The 21,019-nt window shown below is 36.7% G+C and overlaps 1 protein-coding gene across 1 annotated transcript; it reads right to left on the bottom strand.

The window, feature by feature from the left end:
* Nucleotides 1–15,272: 15,272 nt before the first annotated feature.
* On the bottom strand, nucleotides 15,273–20,043 carry LOC127644708 (uncharacterized). The gene is made up of 5 exons (XM_052128032.1): nucleotides 19,951–20,043; nucleotides 19,410–19,487; nucleotides 18,607–18,651; nucleotides 18,042–18,184; nucleotides 15,273–17,039 (listed from the first exon to the last, which is right to left on the bottom strand). The coding sequence occupies exons 2-5, from the start codon at nucleotides 19,465–19,467 to the stop codon at nucleotides 16,002–16,004; spliced, it is 1,284 nt and encodes a 427-aa protein (XP_051983992.1). The 5' UTR covers nucleotides 19,468–19,487; nucleotides 19,951–20,043; the 3' UTR covers nucleotides 15,273–16,001.
* Nucleotides 20,044–21,019: the final 976 nt, after the last annotated feature.

The raw sequence follows: 21,019 nt of genomic DNA, 5'->3' as shown, positions 1-21,019 counted from the left end.
ATACTAACATTGTAACTTACAAATAAGATATCTGATATATGTAACAGTGGCCTCCTTGTTAGCGCACCCACCTCCCATGCCAGAGATGCTGGTTCGAGTACCGTATGGAGCGGGTAGTTCAGGAGCATCACATACTGTGGCTGGAACTACTGAGTTTTGGAGCAGTTGAGTAAAGTGCTCAAAGTTGATGAGTAGTACGCAGGGGAATCATCTGAAAAAGATGGCAATAACCAATGAGTCAATTATCACCGTCAGAACATGATGCTGTATTTTAAAAGGGACCCTGTAATAGTTGTGAGAAACATTCAGACAAAAATGCTAAATTCTAATAAATATTACCTTACAACTGCTTTTATTAAATACATTAACATAATGTGAAACCAAATTAATACAATAGCAGATCTTGCACACTGGGTAATATAGGGTATTCATTTATGGTTTGTGCTCCTAATATGATTCATGTTTTATAAAGGCATTATCTGTGCTGCTGATCTATTGTAGTGTCTAGTGATGTGCCTGTTTGGATCTGCCATGTAACATTAAGAGTAAAGGATTTGATGACACATTCCAGTCAAGAAACTTGTTTGAATTTAAAACAGCAGACTTGTACAGTCAGCCAGGTTAGCTATAAAGCTAATGATCAGGACAAATGGGCAATTTTCAGCTGTCGACATTTAACAAGACACTTTTGACATGTTTATAACTGAGAGAAAATTATACGAACCTTAAATCAAAGTATTCCGCTGATGGCTCTGATGTCCGGTCCTTTTGAATTTGCAGCCTTGAAGCTTATATGTATGTGCCTGATTCCATGCTCATGAGAGCAATGTGACTCTGGTCCTGCCCTGATAGTAAAACGAAACGTGATTGGTAGAAGATAGTGTGCTATGATTGGTCCGAGTAATGTGACCATTATCTGATTGGCTTGAGTAGACGATGGGCGGAGTCCACCTATTTATAGATTTGTGTGCACATCTTAATGCTAGATTTGTTTCAAAATTTACAAATGTGTAGAGCAATTGGCACATAAAAGTGTGATTCACAAATGAATGCTGGACAGAGTTGTTAATTTGCACCTCTCTGAAATATTCTTCTAAAAATCATAATTTGTATTCTGCAGAAGAACACAAGGAAGTCATACACATTTGAGAGTGAGTAAATTATGAAAGAATTTTCATTTTTGGGTGAAAGTGATAGCTCAGCCATACTTTAATATCCCGTTATCATTTCCCTACTCTCATGTTGTTCCTTGAGCAAGGCACTTAACTCCAGGTTGCTCTGGGGGGATTGTCCCTGTAATAAGTGCACTGTAAGTCCCTTTGGATAAAAGCATCTGCCAAATGCATAAATGTAAATGCATAGAAGAAAGTCATACGAGTTTGGAACAACATGATGACAAAATTTCCATTCATAATAATAATAATGTAATGCATGTTAACTGTGTATTATGTAATGGAATGTAGGTTAACATCCATTATGTCATTTGTGAAAGTAACAAGTTACTCACTACTTTAGTACTCTTTTAAATGGCTACTTTCTTACTCAAGTAATTATTTATGTTAGCACTTTTACTTTTATTTGAGTAATTATATTTTAAATAATTTTATTTTTACTTGAGTACAGTTTTTCGCTACTCTGCCCACCTCTGCTTTTAAGAGACAGTACAGGGTCAAATAATGGCTGAACTCCATTCACTATTGCATGAAGAGTAAGAATGGCTCCATCCATGGTGCTGAAATAGATCTGAGGGTATGTCTCAATCAGCTTCCTAGTTCCTTATGTCGTAAATCAGTATATTGAGAACACAAATTTGGGAATTGGCAGCTGGTATTAATGATAATAATCAGAAACATTGCTCTTTTAAATATGCTATTGTGTATTTTGTGGTAGACTGTAATACATACAGTGTTATTTTGAAAGAAATTACAAAAATGAAGAAATAAAAATACAAAGGAGTGTATTTATAATCTTTTTCTAACAACTCCTAATATTTAAAAGATTGTTTCCCTTTCATGAACATTATGGATCAAAGACACTTCTCTTTAAAAGAAAAAAAAAGGCTTTGACATAATTTATTTATACATGCGTTCGTCCTGTGAGGTCTTGAGAGTGTTGAGAGACCTGACGACACTTATAGTAAGGGAACAAAGTGACCATAGATTCTTCCCGGTTTTTACGGTGCATTCTGGGAAATTTTAGGGAGCGAACGTTTTAGTACATTGGAACGATTTTGCAATTGAGACAGCTCTAGAAATGGCAGGCTCACTGATCAGTGCTCTGACTACTGAATGGTGTTCTGAATGAGATGCACACTGAGATTCAATAATATTTGCCTCATCACAGTTAGCAATAAAATCTATTGAAGCAAATAAAATCCAAGAACAAGATAAACAATGTCATTTTTTTTTTTTACTGTGGACAACTCTGAATAGCTATTGCATGTTATTTTTTAATCAGTAATGATAATCTGTATAAAAGTCGCTTTTGTTGTCACATTTCTGAATCCTTCGAAAACATCCAAGGAACAAGCTCACATATGATAAAGGTAACAAAATATTTTGAATAGACTAGATACTTCTCTGCGATGGACTGGCGACCTGTCCAGGGTGTCCCCCGCCTTTCGCCCAATGTTAGCTGGGATAGGCTCCAGCCCCCCGCGACCCTGTACACAGGATAAGCGGTTGACGATGGATGGATGGATGGATAGATACTTCTCAATACTAAGGCTTTTGAGCATATGGTAAATGGCAGATATCATTGCTGATAAATGGATTGTAGCCAGTTTGTACAATTACTACGGTTCTTTGTGATACACAATTAAAAAGTCACTGAGGTCTGAGGATGAGGATGTTCCATTCTGAGTAGTATCACACTCCATTTAACTACTCATTATATATCTCCAGTGACCTCTTTTAACAGGCAGTGGACTAGAGCATTGTAAGGGTGGAGCACAGACTGTAAAGTGACTTTGGTCTGGTACCACTGTGTTTCTGAAAGAAAATGACAAAATTGCACACCAGGCCTTCTGCCATTGCTTGCACAAAAGGAAATTAAGAATGATGTCTAGAAATTTTTCAACAGACTTATTATGCCTAACATGAATAACTCCTAATCACTAAAAGTCAAATGATGATGGGCTAAAGGAAAAAGCTTCACTGGGACAAAGCAACTTGCTGAAAAAAGGCTGTCAGTCTCATTCTCATCATCCCCATATACACAGATATTTACATGATTTTACACAGCGTATAAGAGTCATTATTCAGCGGCATATTTTATTTTTGATGGGAATGAAAACGAGGCTGTGAGGGACTCATAGGCGGAAATCGCGGGGGGGGGTCAGGACCCCCCCATCTGAGGGTTGTCCCCCCCTAAAATATCATTAAAATATGTGTATTGTAAATAATATAATGATATATTCTTAAAATAAGAAATAATTTTGTTTAAGAAATAAAATAATACAAAAGCAAACGGGGCAACAACAAAAACCCCTTGGTGTCCCCTTCAAAAATTGCTCTTGAGAATTGTTATGTTTATTGTCCCCCCCAACATTTTGATGAAATTTTCGCCCCTGAGGGACTTACAGTATTTTATAAATGATATGTGTTGTATTGTTGTTTAAATTGGTGTTAAACGTTATGACGAAATATTGAAAAATACATTTAAAAAAAAAAAAATCAGGAACTTTATACAGTGCTTGCCATTAAATAGACTCCCTCACAGTTTTCATTACGTCAAAAATCGAATTTAGTTATTCTCTGAATAAGTTTTATAATGTCAAGTCCATTCAAGGCATATGTGCAGTGAACGAGAAAAGTCGAAAGTCTCCGACGCGTTCAATAGGATTAAATATTTGTATCGGTTAGCCTACTGTAACCTATATTTGGTCAAATCTAAGACGTAAACCAAAAGATAACTTTTTTCTAAAATATTTACATATGTTAATATCTGTAGGCATACATGATTAAATATAAATGAATGTAGTCTAGCAAGTGCTTAAACAAGCAAGAGCTTGAAACTGCAGGCGACTGCAGGGAAAATATATATTTTTAAATAGGCCAACTCATAAAATAAATAATTAATAGCGCGAAATTTAAATCGTCAACGATATATTTGTAAAGACATCAAACAGATTAAAAAGTAGCGTGCACGTCTTATAAAAAAAGTTTTTTTTTTCCTCCACACTGTTATCCAAAATCGACATATGACAGGAGGCTCAAGAGAAAGCATTTCAACATTATGACAAAGTTTAAAAAGAAACGAGAAAGACACAGGAGCTACTCACCAATCAAAGATTAGTTGAGCATCAAATGAGATGCTGAGCTTGTGTAGAATGCCTCCTGTGCTTCTCGGTCGCCCAAATCTCCCCTCCAACTGGATCATGTGACAGGAGACTGCAGCCCGCTTTATTATCCACATGCTGTCATTTATCCATCTCTATTAAGGCTAGTGTGACTTTAACTTCCATAATGGCCATAGATGAAGATCGATCCATCCATCCATCCATCCGTCTCTCTGTCAAATATCAAACTGTGACAAATTTTAAAGCACCATATGAAAATTAGACCTTTAATTACAACTGTAGCCTATCACAAATTTGTTTGAACGCAACCCCCGAATTACAGGAATCTGCAAAAATCTCACATAGTCATACATTATCAGAGGGATTTGACAATATTGTATATAAGTATAACATATATTAGGCCTGTAATATCTTTGAAGAACATGAGGAGACGTTCGTAACCTTGTAAACCTTTACTGAACTCAAAGTAGCATATAACAGAACACAACATCTGGTGTGTTCAACATCAAGTCAAACTCTGAACTCTACACACCAACTTCTTCCCCGAACAGCCCCACCCTCACCAGGCTTTTCGTCTCTTAAAGGAACCTCACTCTTACAATAGTCAGTCAATACATTACGCCTACATTAAATCAGCAGTGTAGTCTGGGGCATACGCAGGCATACACCGTGTGCCTATTTAGTCTATCTTTATATGGACTTTGTCCACCTAAAATGAGTGATGATACGAATGGTCGCTAGTAGGCTACGGCGAGGATATTTTCATATTCCTTCATATTTTTTTTTATTTTTGTATTTATTATTATTTTTATAAGAGGGCACAGATTCTCTCTAAACGCGCACGGAGCGGCGGGAGCGCTAAACTCAACTGAAGGCATGGGCAGAAAGAGTCCGACTCATCTGAGCAACCAATCAGAACGTTCGTTTTTGACTCGATTGGTTATTTGCTAACCAATAATATTTTCCGTTTCAATAAGGGGCGGGACATTTCTAGCGTCTGCATGAAATGTTGATGCGCCAGCAGCGATGGAGTCTATGGAAGCCTGTTTCCGCCACAGTTAAATAAAAAAAGGTGATTTTGTAAGTCAATATAATGAGATACTAAGTCATTATTATGAGAAACTTTCTCATAATAATGACTTAGTATCTCATAATAATGACTTAGTATCTCATAATAATGACTTAGTATCTCGTAATAATGATAAACTTTCTCATAATATTGACTTAGTATCTCATAATAATGACTTAGTATCTCGTAATAATGACTTAGTATCTCGTAATAATGAGAAACTTTCTCATAATAATGACTTAGTATCTCATAATAATGACTTAGTATCTCGTAATAATGACTTAGTATCTCATAATAATGACTTAGTATCTCGTAATAATGAGAAACTTTCTCATAATAATGACTTAGTATCTCATAATAATGACTTAGTATCTCGTAATAATGAGAAACTTTCTCATAATAATGACTTAGTATCTCATAATAATGACTTAGTATCTCATAATAATGAGAAACTTTCTCATAATAATGACATAGTATCTCGTAATAATGACTTAGTATCTCATAATAATGACTTAGTATCTCATAATAATGAGAAACTTTCTCATAATAATGACTTAGTATCTCATAATAATGACTTAGTATCTCAAAATAATGAGAAACTTTCTCATAATAATGACTTAGTATCTCATAATAATGACTTAGTATCTCATTATATTGACTTACAAAATCACCTTTTTTTATTTAACTGTGGCGGAAACCGGCTTCCATACCGTTGTGCTTTTTTCCTCATGATATCAAATCATTTTAATTGATATGTCTTAATAGTAAAGCTATTTCACTATATGCTCAGAAAATTTTAATTTTATAAACAAATGAAACAAATAGCCTAATCATTTATTACTGTAGCTATATCGTAATATAAGATAACGTGTTAACGTGAACATTGCTACATTAGTCATTACCTATTATTCTTAACAGTTTATTATGCATAAGATTATGTATGTACTAGTTTATTCATTCAATTTTAAAGTGTTACCATTAAACCTTTTAATTTAAAGAGATATTTAATATCAAGTTTTAGAAGTGCACTACAAAATGCCAGCAAGAAACGGCTGACATTTTGTAAGTTCAAATGAGACTATGATCCGTGTTGGGTAACGTTACTTTTAAAAGAAACCCGTTAGAATATTGCATTACTCTTTAAAAAAGTAACTTAATTAAAAAGTTATGGAAGGTTTTATGGAAAGTAAAGCGTTGCCTTTTTTCCTCACAGCCACTTTCTCTTCTGCTATTCCATAAGCCATGCATTGCATACAAGAGACGTTACAGGTCATGCTAGCTACAACACTTATGTCAAAACAACAGTAGTCAAACAGATATTTAGAAAGTAGGTCTTCACATCATATTTATAATAAAGAATCCATAACATGAATATGCATGATTTGTTTTGCCATCAACATGGCAGCCAATATGAATAATGAAGTATAACCACTTTCTTACATAAAGCAGCAAAGTCCAACACTTTAACCTGCACCATATGTTATTTCATGTGCTGTGCCCATCGACAATGCCAGAGTCAACAGTTTTTCAAAAGTCAGGATAAAATTCAGTGGGAATGCCAGCCTAACATGTTCAAGGGATAAGTCTGATGAATAAATTAATATTTTTCATTTAAGTCATCTCCGTGCATGCTTGTTTTGAGTTGATCCACAGTGTGTACATGCCACAACTTCAAAGGCACATGTTGATACAACTTCAATGGAATAGTTTTTAATGCTACCAAAATGTGAAAAAAAAAAATAAATAAATGTTTTGTTTTTTGTTTCATGAATCAAACTACTTGTTTATTATAAAACAAAAATGTTGAATATTTTTAGAAATCAAAAAATTTTCTCTGCGTACATAAACCATGTAGAATGCTGCTCGGAGTCACTGATCCAGATTCAGCTTTTCCCATCCCATTCTTCCAGCTACAGGGAGCTCTAACACAGAGCAGTTCGGCTGCATAAGTCAGTCAAATGAGCGAGTATTTCACTCTGTGTATCATGTCGTGGCCAGTGGTAGACTAGTCTTATAATCCCTCTTCCTAAATGCATTTACTGATTTTTTTAATGCAGTGTGTATTAACACATGAATCAATCACCGTTCACTCAACCGAATGTTGTTGACCTCATATCACACTAAAAACATGAAATGCACATGCGTGTTAGTGAGTTGATTGACAGGTGATGTCTGTATCTAAAAGTTGATTGGCTCTTTAGCTGTAAGGTTGGACATCCTTTCTACATCAGTTGACCGTTGGATGCTAGAGCTCCTTGGTTGGGCATTCCAATTTCTCCCATTCATTTAGATAGAAGTGACTCGTCTCTGCTAATCATTCTCTGGCCTCCCTCTCTATAGAAATATAATGCCAATCATACACTTCTCCTCCCTGAAGTTTGCACACTTTTACTCCTGATTCTCGCAATACATGGACAGAAGAGGTGTACAAAATCAACACGTTACTACTATATTTAAAAATTAGCTCCGGTAATATGGTCAAAAATAAAAATATTGCATTACTTTACTCATTACTCAAAAAAGTAATCTGATTACATAACGCACATTACTTTTATTGTGTTACCCTCAACACGGACTATGATTACAAAAGACCATAAACTGTTATCATTATTTATTTATTTAATGAAAAACATTATTTTCTTACACCTTTTATATAAGTGTAAATACACTCACCTAAAGGATTATTAGGAACACCATACTAATACTGTGTTTGACCCCCTTTCACCTTCAGAACTGCCTTAATTCTACGTGGCATTGATTCAGCAAGGTGCTGAAAGCATTCTTTAGAAATGTTGGCCCATATTGATAGGATAGCATCTTGCAGTTGATGGAGATTTGTGGGATGCACATCCAGGACATGAAGCTCCCGTTCCACCACATCCCAAAGATGCTCTATTGGGTTGAGATCTGGTGACTGTGGTGGCCATTTTAGTACAGTGAACTCATTGTCATGTTCAAGAAAGCAATTTGAAATGATTTGAGCTTTGTGACATGGTGCATTATCCTGCTGGAAGTAGCCATCAGAGGATGGGTACATGGTGGCCATAAAGGGATGGACATGGTCAGAAACAATGCTCAGGTAGGCCGTGGCATTTAAACGATGCCCAATTGGCACTAAGGGGCCTAAAGTGTGCCAAGAAAACATCCTCCACACCATTACACCACCACCACCAGCCTGCACAGTGGTAACAAGGCATGATGGATCCATGTTCTCATTCTGTTTACGCCAAATTCTGACTCTACCATCTGAATGTCTCAACAGAAATCGAGACTCATCAGACCAGGCAACATTTTTCCAGTCTTCAACTGTCCAATTTTGGTGAGCTCTTGCAAATTGTAGCCTCTTTTTCCTATTTGTAGTGGAGATGAGTGGTACCCGGTGGGGTCTTCTGCTGTTGTAGCCCATCCGCCTGAAGGTTGTGCGTGTTGTGGCTTCACAAATGCTTTGCTGCATACCTCGGTTGTAACGAGTGGTTATTTCAGGCAAAGTTGCTCTTCTATAAGCTTGAATCGGTCGGCCCATTCTCCTCTGACCTCTAGCATCAACAAGGCATTTTCGCCCACAGGACTGCCGCATACTGGATGTTTTTCCCTTTTCACACCATTCTTTGTAAACCCTAGAAATGGTTGTGCGTGAAAATCCCAGTAACTGAGCAGATTGTGAAATACTCAGACCGGCCCGTCTGGCACCAACAACCATGCCACGCTCAAAATGGCTTAAATCACCTTTCTTTCCCATTCTGACATTCAGTTTGGAGTTCAGGAGATTGTCTTGACCAGGACCACACCCCTAAATGCATTGAAGCAACTGCCATGTGATTGGTTGATTAGATAATTGCATTAATGAGAAATTGAACAGGTGTTCCTAATAATCCTTTAGGTGAGTGTATATGACTTTTTGAAATAGGGTGTGTTCATGTTCATGTTTTTTTTTTCACAATATGCTCACCTCTTCAGTCACTATTACACTGCTGCATTATACTGTATATCTGTAAGTCATCAAAATTTGACAATTTACATTTTGTTCTCTATTATAAGTCTCTGTATAAACTGTGCCCTGCAACTCTCTGACTGAGATGTGGATGAAAAGCTTTGGGTTATAAATCTCAACATGGCTGTTACGGTAAAATGCAGGATTCAGCCCCCTACCTGAATTATTAAGGTTCTTTTGTTTCACTGACCTAGCTTTAAACTTTCTGGTGAAATGTGCAACATCATCTCTACACATTATATTTCCAAATGTTCACAAGCACACCTATATAACACCTGAACATTCAGATGTTTTCTTATTATTCTGATCACACACTGTTCCAGTAAATAATGGAATTCGGGACTTCAGAAAATCAGGATGTAATTTTTCCATATCAAAAACAAGTCTCTGGGTCAATAAAGACTACATATGTTGTAGTGATTCAGACTGTCTAGTTTTTTATAGATTCAAGAAGAGCAACAAGGCTACAACCTTATCTTAAATTGAATCTTGGAGAATAACCTGAAGTGTACCAGACAACTCCATCTGAACCAACAGTTCAAAATGTTCCTCATGGGTTTTCAAGCTTGCCCTTTTAAATACTGAATGTTGCACTGACTGTGCAATCACATGCTTCAGAGCCTGCATGAGGAACTTGTGTGGATCTTTTTATGCACCACAGCACCGACAATCTCTTTTTCTTCTCCCTCCTGTATATGCACAACAGTAGAAACTCAGCTTTGGCAATTTATCTATTAAAAATGTTTAACAACAGACACAAATAAAATGTAGGTTATGCCATTTTGATTATACTGATTATTGCTTTGATTTTATTATATTATATTGATTATATTTTGTACTTAGAAACTCATTACATAGTAATGCAAACAGTCAATGTAAGTTTGGAAGTGCCACGTCATCTACTATTTATTCCCCCAATTCTGTAAGGTAAAGGTTACTTTCAGCATATTAATCAACTTAAAACAGACAGTTTTAGGACTGCAGATGTATGACTTTTAACTGATTTTAAGGTGGATAAGAAATCTGTTCTTAAAATCACTGTCAGACTAGACAGCGCTTCAGTGCCAAGCAGTAGTTAAAGTCAAAGTCAAGGCTTTATTTGTAAAATGTGCAAAAATACCTCAACCAACATTAGTCTACTAGTTGTTGTGATACGAGCTCACCATTAAATGAAACAATAAGTAAAATATATAAAAATATATATATTGTATATAAATATAATAAAACCCCATCTGCCTAATGAAAATAATCCAATCACATCAATCACACCAGTGTTGGGAATTACAACAAAAAAAAAAAGCAATCCACTACAAATGACTAATTAATTCCAATTTTAGCCACTTTACCAATTAGATAATTGAAAAGTTTTTTTGTTTTGCTAAACAACTTAAAAATAATGTCTAGATTTTAATTGTGTGTGTGTGTATATATATATATATATATATATATATATATATATATATATATATATATATATATATATTGTATATGCACTGGCGGCCAAAAGTTTGGAATAATGTACAGTTTTTGCTCTTATGGAAAGAAAATGGTGGCATTCAACTGATCACAATATATAGTCAGGAAATCAATAACGTGAAAAATGACAAATGTTCAGAACTTCTTAAACTACTTCAAAGAGTTCTTATCAAAAAATCCTCCACGTGCAGCAACGACAGCTTTGCAGATCCTTGGCATTCTAGCTGTCAGTTTGTCCAGGTTCTCAGGGGACATTTCACCACATGCTTCCTGTAGCACTTGTCACAGGTGTGGCTGTCTTTTCTGGCACTTTTCACACACCTTACAGTCTAGCTGATCCCACAAAAGCTCAATGGGGTTAAGATCCACAACACTCTTTTCCAATTATCTGTTGTCAAATGTCTGTGTTTTCTTTTGTCTGTGCCCACTCTAACCTTTTCTTTTTGTTTTCCTGTTTCAAAAGTGGCCTGCACCCCTGAGTCTTCTCTTTACTGTTGTACATGAAACTGGTGTTGAGCATGTAGAATTCAATGACGCTGTCAGCTGAGGACATGTGAGGTGTCTATTTCTCAAACTAGAGACTTTGATGTACTTATCCTCTTGTTTAGTTGTACATCTGGCCTTCCACAGCTCTTCTGTCCTTGTTTGAACCAATTGTTCTTTGTCTTTGAAGACTTTAGTGTACACCTTTCTATGAAGTCTTCAGTTTTTTGGCAATTTCAAGCATTATATAGCCTTCGTTCCTCAAAACAATGATTGACTGATGAGTTTCTAGAGAAAGCTGTTTCTTTTTTGCCATTTTTGATCTAAAATTGATCTTAAGACATGCCAGTCTATTGCATACTGTGGCAACTCTAAAACAAACACAAAGGCAATGTTAAGCTTCATTTAATGAACCAAATAGTTCAACTGTTTGGTATAATGGCAAGTGATTTTCTAGTACCAAATTGTTAATTTAGCATGATTACTCAAGGATAAGGTGTTGGAGTGATGGCTGCTGGAAATGGGGCCTCTCTAGATTTGATCAAAAATGAATTTTTTTATTAGTGATGGTGCTGTTTTTACATCAGTAATGTCCTTGTTTTCAATTGAATGCCACTGTGGTGAATTAAAGTATCAATTTCCTTCCGAAAGAGCAAAATCTGTACATTTTCCCAAACTTTTAGCCGCCAGTGAGAACAGTACATATCAAAATTAAAAAATGTTTTACATTCTAGATAAATAATACAATTTTAGAAATGTGTAACCAAAGTAACGTACTTACTGTAATAGTCATTTACTTAACTGAATGTAAAAATATAATTTGTTACTTTTTGACAAAAAATTGTATTACAGTAACTTTTTTTTAATTTTGTAATCAGATTACACCCAACACTGGTCACAACCCACAAGTTATAGCAGCATGTGCTTTTTACAAACTGCATCAGAAATGTCCTTTATTGATTTGGTCCCACTTTATATTAGATGTCTTTAACTACTATATACTTTTGTAATAGGAGCCAGCTGGTTGGTAGCTGTGCAGCATGTAAAACTCGCTCCCTAGCATCAAGAGGTGCACTAGCGACTGACGATAGAGGCTGTAGCCTTTAGCCTCCTCATTAGCGCATTACCTCCCATGCCGGAGATGCCGGTTCGAGTCCGGGTCGAGCAGGACCGGTGACAGTAGTGCCGTGACACAGATGGAAGTGAGGTGTAACAGCAGCCAGCTGGTAGTTAGCTGTGCAAATGGTAGTTATGTAGTGCTCATGAGGCACACTAGCAACTGACTCTGGAGGCTGTAGCCTTTAGCCTCCTCTATAGCATGCCCGCCTGCCATTCCGGAGACACCAGTTCAAGTCCCATTCGGAGCAGGTCGAGCAAGACCGGTGACACTTGCACATTTGACACAATGAACTAATTATGTAAGTACATCTCATTGCATTGTAATTACATTTGTATTTACACTGTTAACCTCACCCATAACCCTACCCCTACTCCTAAACCTACCCATACCTCAACCTCAGTAGCAGCAAATGTGAATCTTGTCAACATTTTGCAGAACAACATGTAGTACTTAGTTGTTAAAGACACCTAATAAAGTATTACCAATTATTATATTGTGGTCTGTTTTATTGAACTTGCAAAACTACTCAAATGCATATACTGTACTATCTTATACATGTGTGCACCTTTATGCATATACATTAATTGTCATATTAATTTATCAACAGCCACATTTCAAATAGATTGTACAGCACTGTCAAGAAGCATCATCTAATAAATCGAAATCTTTGGTCAATGAATCTCATATGCGTTCTGCCATGTCATAAATTGGATTATGGGCATTACTGTACATTTAATCAGTCAAGAATACATTTTTGTTTTTCAAACAATATTACTGACAGTGACCACATTAAGATGAGAGACTCCGCAGCACTGCTGAATGCAGCACACATAACTATACCACTCATTTCTGTTAACTTATGTAGAGGACATATTTAACCCTCATTACCATTCAGTGCCTTTTCCCCTCCACTTAATGACATTCAGCTGGTCCCCCAGGTATGCAGGCCATAGAGAGGTGCAGTCAGTACAAACCAGCCTCATGCTGACAAAGAGACATTAAGCAACAGTTTATAGTCTCATAGCCTTTGCCATACCCCTAGTCTAAGCCAGCCTAGGGCTAGTTAGAAAATAAGACATGAGCCACAGCAGACATGCCAATAGTATGAAGAGAGAAGTGAATTTTCTTAGTCTGTGCACATGGGTAACATATCCCTACTCATTTCTTACACAGGTTACTTGTTGTAATTAAATGTGTCAATAAAATCTGTAGTGTGTTCCTAGGAGGGTGGGGTGGAGAATCCAAGCATTACATTTATAGTGCTTCATCAATTCTCAATTTACAAGTTAATTTAGCTTTGTCCACTGAAGGACCCACTATTTCAACGTGTTCACTGTCGTTCTAAGTAGTCATCAGTGTTACTGTGTTGGCATGCCTTGTTCTTTCAAAACATTCATCACATGCATTCAATTTCCAACTGACTGTGAATCTGATCTTTCTGCTGTTTCATCATTCATCCATATTAAATATTGCCTAATCTTACTACCTATGATCTAAAGGTATTACTGTCAGTTTTTTTCTAGGTACTGTAAGCTTGTTCTTGTTTCTATGTTTGTTTATTTTGTTTGAATTAATTAAGTTTTTCTTTCCACATAAATCACAGAATGACTTTTCAATGTTTACTGTAAAACGGTTCATTCAAATTTTAGGTTGTGCTTATTCTTTATTTTTCTGGCTTTGCTGCTACATCTTTTAAGTCCTAGACTACAGAATGTATCAGCTTTATTTGGATTCTGCAGTTGCAATTTGCTTAATTCAGTTACTAATTATAATTATTTCATATTTGTGCCAATACATCATCTGTTGTGTGTTGTTATACTTTCATGCAAATCACACAGTAGTTAATAATGTTAACCTAGTATCTCATGGAAAGAATGACCTTTTTAAATGTATAATCAAGAACACTGTATAGCCAGTAAAATACATGCAATGAAAGAGTTTTGCTGTGCTGAAATATTGAATCATACACTCATGTTATAAAGTTCTTATAGCGCAAGCAGTATAGAAAAATGTGTTGAATGCATATGCATTAAAGGAGACCTATTATGCCCCTATTTACAAGATTTTGTATAAGTCTCAGGTGTCCCCAGAATGTGACTGTGAAGTTTCAGCTCAAAATACCCCATGGGTAATTTATTATACCATATTATAAATGCTTCTTTTTGGGTGGAATCAAAAACATGCTGCTTTCATGTGTGTCTCTTTAAATGCAGCTCCCCGCCCTGACTCTGGTTTCCGTGAATAAAATCAGAGACAATGGTAACTGACAGTAAGATTTATCGAGTTAAAAATAAAAAATGAGTGAGTACATGAAGACTCTTATGTTCACTTTTACAGCCAACAACAGAACACTTATAATGCTTACGAAGCTGAGATTTTCTTCTCACTGTATCTGCTCCACTGCGGAAAAAATGGCGGACTGTGTGTAGATCATTCAGGGGAGGGTCTATGATAATAGGGTGGAGTCCATCTCCAGTCGTAGGCGAGGCCTGCTCTAACGTGACGTTACTTTAGAGCAGAAATGAAAACCATTCATTTTGACACACTGTTTTTGATTAAAAAAAAACATAAGAAAGAGGAGTGGGAATGACTTTTAACATTGTAGGGTGGTTGTGTAAACACACTTCTGACTCACATTTATGTACAAACACCATGTAAATGTGAATTTTGCATAAGAGGTCCCCTTTAATTTGCATTTACATTTTTTAAATGCAAGCTAATGCATACACCCAAGCAGATTCTAAAAACAACAACATTTCAAATTAAAGTCATTTATTTATTTTTATATTTGAAAATATTAAGCATAAAATGTAGAGGAAAACAAAGAGGGGAGAGGCATTGTTTATGTCAGTGGTAGAAAGTGTTGGAAACTGCATTAAACATATATAAAAGGATCAAATAACAAATCAAAAGGAAAAAGTACATACAACACAAGAAAATTGTTTACACAGAAGTAGTATTAGTCATGTTCAATATCCTAACCCTACTCAATATAATGCATAAATACATAGATTGCGTCACATCTACATCAATAATACCCCTAAATCTCATGAATCCCACAAATTTCCCAACATGACATATCACAGGCAGAATTACACATATCTCAAGAGTATTTAATCCACTTTAGCGCAGAAATGATTCTTCTCTTTTGTGATCTTGAGTTGCTTCTCTTGCACAGATTTGAGTTCAGTCTTTGTGACCAAGTGGTTCTACTGTCAGCTATGTGTATCTACATGTTTGTATTTGTTCTCATCCAGTTTCTACAGGAAAGGGTTACTTTTCTAATATCTTGTAGCCACCCATATATCCTCTCAGGAAGACATCAAATTGGGGAACTGGATATTCAGGAGCCACATGTTCAGTTACAGGGTTGGCATGGTATTGTTCCTGCTGGTTTGACTCGTGTTTTTGCTCAGCTGTAGATTCTGCTCTGTGCAGGCGGCAGTTGTAATCAATTTTTGGGTCACAGTCGGGGCGGGGCTCAATGATGCAATCTTTCACCATTTTCCTCTGCTGCAGTGGACAGCTGAGTGGCACAGCTGGGGTCATAAGGGTGGCAGTCTCATTTAGAACTGGCAGCACTGGTCTTCAAGTCTTGATTCTGCACTGGGGTGCAGTCCTTATCGTAGAACACGTAACAGTCATAGCCTTCTTTTGTCTTCCCATGAACACCCAGTCGGTGGCGGGTCTGAAACTCTGGGAGGAGTGGAGGGGGTTTCCTGAGAGCAGTGGCTCCCCCCATCAGACAATAAGGATCATAGCGAGGATCGCAAGCCAGGTTGAGTGGTGCTGGCTCATCTTTTGGAGTGTACTCCAAGACAGGCTTAGTGAGTCCAGATAGCTTGGTGGCTGTAAGAGGGTTGCAGCCCTCATCAAACAATGGGTTGCAATATTTCTCTTTAGGGGCCTCTGCGCTCTCAGCAGTTTGGGCTGCAGGTGCGATTACATTGGTCACACAGAGTGGGTCAGTGGCGGGGTTACAAGTAGGGTACAGGTGATGCAGACCTGAAGGTGCTCTTGCAACCAGCTTGGGCTGGCAGTAAGGATCTTTGGTAGGATCACAGCCAAGGTGAGCATAAGAGGGCAGAGGGTCAAGAGAAGGCTTGTAGCCATAAGCAGCACGCAGGTGGTACTGTAGACACTCAGTGTCTGATGGGTTGCAGATCCGCAACAGCTCTGCCCTCTGCTCAGCTGACAGGAAAGGCTCCAGTACTGGAGCGTAGTAGTAGTGGGGGCCTGTTGGGTTTTTTAGAGGCAGAGGGAGCAGAGGGGTCAGGATTGGAGCAGGGACTTTTGCAGGGGCTGGTGCTGGGTCATGTGAAGGCTCCTCTTCTGCAGCGTTTGGTCGAACAGCATAGATGCAGTAGGGGTCAAGGTATGGGTTGCACACTGTCACGGTAGCTTGTTTCACAGGTAAAGGCATGACAAGCTTAGCTTTGGGTTTGCTGGTGGATTCTGCAATGCAGTCTGGGTCATCTGAGTTGGCACAAGCTTTGTAAATTTCGCTCAGGTGAGTGAGGTAATGGTTGAAAGATTGGCCCTCTTCTACTCTGTGCTTGTTTTGCAGGTAAGCAAGGTAAATGCGATCCATGTTTTCAACCTGTGGAATAATCACAGAGAAAATGAACAGCCCGATTTGTGAGTGATTTACTTGAACTCTGTTCAATGCAACTTCTGAGTGCTTAACAAACAGTATCTGTAGAACAGGCCGTGGCAATTTTAAAGGAATAGTTCCTGCGAAAATTATAAATTCTTTCATAATTTACTGATCCTCATGTTGTTCAAACCCATATGACTTTCTTTCTTTCATGGAACACAAAGAGAGATGTTAGTCAGAATGTTAGTTTTAGTCACAATTCAGTTTTGTTGTATTTGTTTTCATACAATAAAAGTGAATTGGGACTGAGGCTAACATTTTGCTTAACATATTCTTTTTTAATCCAAAGAAGAAAGAGCATCCTACAAGGTGGAACAACAAGATGTTATAGATAAAAAATGACAGAATTTTCATTTTGGGATGAACTGTCCCTTTAAGGTAAGTAAAGCAATGTTGTAAGCACTGTTGGGTGTAATCTAATTACAAAGTAATTAATTACTGTAATCAAATTTTGTGCAAAAAAAGACTTACTTACTAAAAAAAAATTGGATCAAATTACAGTGACTTTCAATTAAGTTAATTATTTTAATTACTTTACTTGGGTTACACACATTTCTAAACTAATATTATAAATGTAAAATACATATTTAATCTGTTTGTGTTTCGTGACAGCTAAAAAGAATGCATCCCCGAGCAAAATAATTTTGAATTTAATGAGCAGAAAAACACGCTTTCTGTGAAAAGTGTTTCAGAAAGTAACTTAAAAGTAAATAGTAATGTGATTAATTTTTAAATTAAGTAATCAGTAAAGTCAGTAATCTGATTACAATTTTAGAGTAATAATTATTCATATGTATTGAATTTTTTTTTTCATTCAACTTACCCAACACTGACTATAAGGTCTTAACACATGACACAAAACTGCATTACACAAGTACAAAGAAAGACTGTGACTATGGCTCCCTTCTCTATCCTCCATTTTTGCTATTGTTTAAGGCCACTCACTCCTTCCTGATTGTTGGTCTCCATAAAGTATTTATACCAGCCCCAGAAATCAGGGAGACGTCTGTAGTAGGCAATGTTCCTCCTGTTGCGCACCAGCCTCCTCAGCGCTGATTTGCTGTCTAACTTTTCCTCAGGAGCAGCCTCTGTAAGTGATCCAATACATGAAAAATGTGTGCCATCAATACATGAATATCATTATAAAGTTTCAGAGTTTGTTTTATACAGTGTATCTTTATCTGATGATATGCTGTTGCTGTTGAACGCCTCTAGATAGTACTTGTGAAGGTTAAGGTTGTGAAGGAATCTTGAAGTGTGTGCTTAAATTAAAAGTCGTTTTTTAAGAAAAATATAAAAAGAGTGTGCAGAGCTGTTATCTAGGCCTAAGAACTGTAATACGAGCTCAGGCCCATCCCAAACTAAACCCAAAATCCAGCACAATGATTCACATTTAATGGCCAGTATCTCACATGAGGGTTTTGATGAGGGTGCCATTCATTATATAATTGTGCGAGCACGCACGCACACACACACACACACACACACACACACAAAGAGTCCAACTCACCATCCTCTTCTCCATGGTGCCCTACAGGACCAGCACTCAGAAAGTCTGTCAAACATTAACAAAAACGTTACATAAAGTGTTACGAACCAAATGTCACACTGCTCAAATGAAGGAAAATGCCAGCCAACTAATATGCCCCTTAAGTGCACAGCAGGCACTTCTCTCATCAGTGGAGCCAGTACCTAATTCTGCTGATTACATTCCATCTCTCCTCTCTGAGCACTGTAAAAGTGCTTTGTAAAATTGGACTACCGGGACCCCCTGTAAGTCTACCTGTTAAACTACAAAGATATCGGGCAACTAGCCCAGAGGCTGCTGCTGCTGTAATTACCAAAATGCTATAAAATAAAATGCAGGATGTTAAAAGTTTTGAATATGTCACATTCTTTGTGGCATAATTCTGCACCTCCTGTTGGTCTCTTTAGATGTTTATGGCTCATGGAAAAAAGTACAGTCAGCTTATAATTGCAAGGGTTGTGCCTTTCTCTTTGCATAAAAGGTGCACTGTCTGAAAGAAATCACTTCACAAAATGGTTTACAAAAAGTTCTCTAATAAGAATATTCACAATGTTCAAACAATGTTTATTAGTTGTATTTGGGTTTTTGGAGAGCGAGAGAGAGAGAGAGAGAAAGTTGAAGACCCTGCAATTACATCATCAAATGAGTTTTTTTCTCAGAGCTTGTAGTAGTGTCATTTGCGACATTCTTTCCAATGCTGCTTGATTAACATTATTTAAAACATATATGAGAAAAGTTTGAATTGTGATCATCATCTACAAAATATTCAAGTGAAAAGTTCTTACTTGGAATAAAGACAGTTGCAAGAGCAATTCCACAGATAATAAGTGTAAGTTTGGCCATTTGTCTTCTTTAATCGACTCCTGAAAATAAAAATAAAAACACCTTTGAAACGTACACTTGTTCAAACCTTATATGTAATAATTGTTTTGTCTTCTAACTGTGAACAATTGCATTCAGTTCAGAATTCAGATTCTATTGATTTTTCCAGTTCCTTTTTATACAGTAGGTGTAGATAACTTACCTGTTATGCATCATATGTTGTGAAAATGAAACATGTAAAAATATTTTTTTATTTGACTTGTTGTCCAGCGACATGTTGTTCATAAGGCATGCAATGAACAATACAACTGATATGATAAGGAGAGCTTTCCTTAACTAATTTAATTGTACATTTGTTTTATATGGTTGTCAATGTATAACTGCCATATTTGCTATCTCAGTGTGCATACCTCAATTCATTCATATATTGAGAGTATGTGCAATATACAAGCTCTCAACCCCAAGTAACTGGATTACAAAAGTAATCATGTCATAAGCACTTACTTGTTTCAGCAGAAATTTTTAGATGAGAACAAGTTGCTGGTGGGCTCTGAAGGGGTGTAGTTAACTCCTTTCACAACATCTGCATTCCACTGCAGAGCCCTCTGAGGTGCTGCTGTGGTGGGCAACATTTTTAAAGAGCTCATGATCATTAAGAACAAAAAGGCATGCCATATGTCAGGGGCTTGCTGTTACCCTTATTGGGATTGGCTCTCGCAAAATTAGCTCATCGACCAATGAGAGTCCTGTAATTAGGAGGAAAAGCAGCAAGATCCAACTTGGTTGAGGGAGCCGGAGGGATGCAGAGAAAATGAAAGAAATACCCTTTTTACTGTTTGATGAATGGGGTGCCACATCAACCACTGCGCCGCAAACATGTCATAAAGCCTCCAGAACTGAACTTAAAATTGGGTACTTTTTTTCCATTCTGGCTCACAAATAATGGATTTATCGGCTCAAGTGCTGAAATGACTCTTTTATTACTGTTACCATTGAGCAGTTTTCACATACAGAGTTCCACATTATTCTGAATCTTGCAGGCATGCTTTGATTAGAGTTATAAAGATTTAGCAGCCAGTAAGATGAAGTTCTATCTGTTTCTATTCACACATATCTTAGACACTGTCTTTTTATCATTACATGTAATACATTACTCTTCATCTGTCCTTTCACTGCAACTAGGCTTATATAAAGATATCTTGGGTTTGTTTGAGTTATCTTTTTCCACATCTAGGGCATTACATTCAGTTGTGGGTGTAATTACAAAGGTATTTACTTTTTAGTACAAAAAGTATAGACCATTACATTTCAAATTCTTGTAATCAGATTAGAGTTACGTATTTGATTAATTTAACTGATTTAAACAATATTTTAGATTTTGGAAAAATTCTAAACATCAATTATGTTTTTTATCTCTTTACATTTTGTGACAGCTGAAGAATTTGCACTCCTTAATGAGTAAATGAACAAGGAGGAAATAAAAACATTAATTTTAATTAATTGAGCAGAAAAACAAAAGCTTTTCTGTGAAAAGTGGTTAAGAAAGTAACATTAATGTGGGGGCCTGGGTAGC

Source organism: Xyrauchen texanus, chromosome 6 (assembly GCF_025860055.1).
Source record: "Xyrauchen texanus isolate HMW12.3.18 chromosome 6, RBS_HiC_50CHRs, whole genome shotgun sequence".
NCBI classification, from domain to species: Eukaryota; Metazoa; Chordata; class Actinopteri; order Cypriniformes; family Catostomidae; genus Xyrauchen; species Xyrauchen texanus.
Note: the sequence above shows the minus strand (reverse complement) of the source record. Positions and strands in the feature narration are given on the sequence as shown.

Coding starts and splice junctions, on each gene's coding strand:
- LOC127644708 (XM_052128032.1), bottom strand. CDS start 19,467: ATGGCCAAACTTACACTTATTATCTGTGGAATTGCTCTTGCAACTGTC. Junction 18,185..18,606: donor GCACCATGGAGAAGAGGATG/GTGAGTTGGACT, acceptor GATCACTTACAG/AGGCTGCTCCTGAGGAAAAG. Junction 17,040..18,041: donor AGACCAACAATCAGGAAGGA/GTGAGTGGCCTT, acceptor ATTATTCCACAG/GTTGAAAACATGGATCGCAT.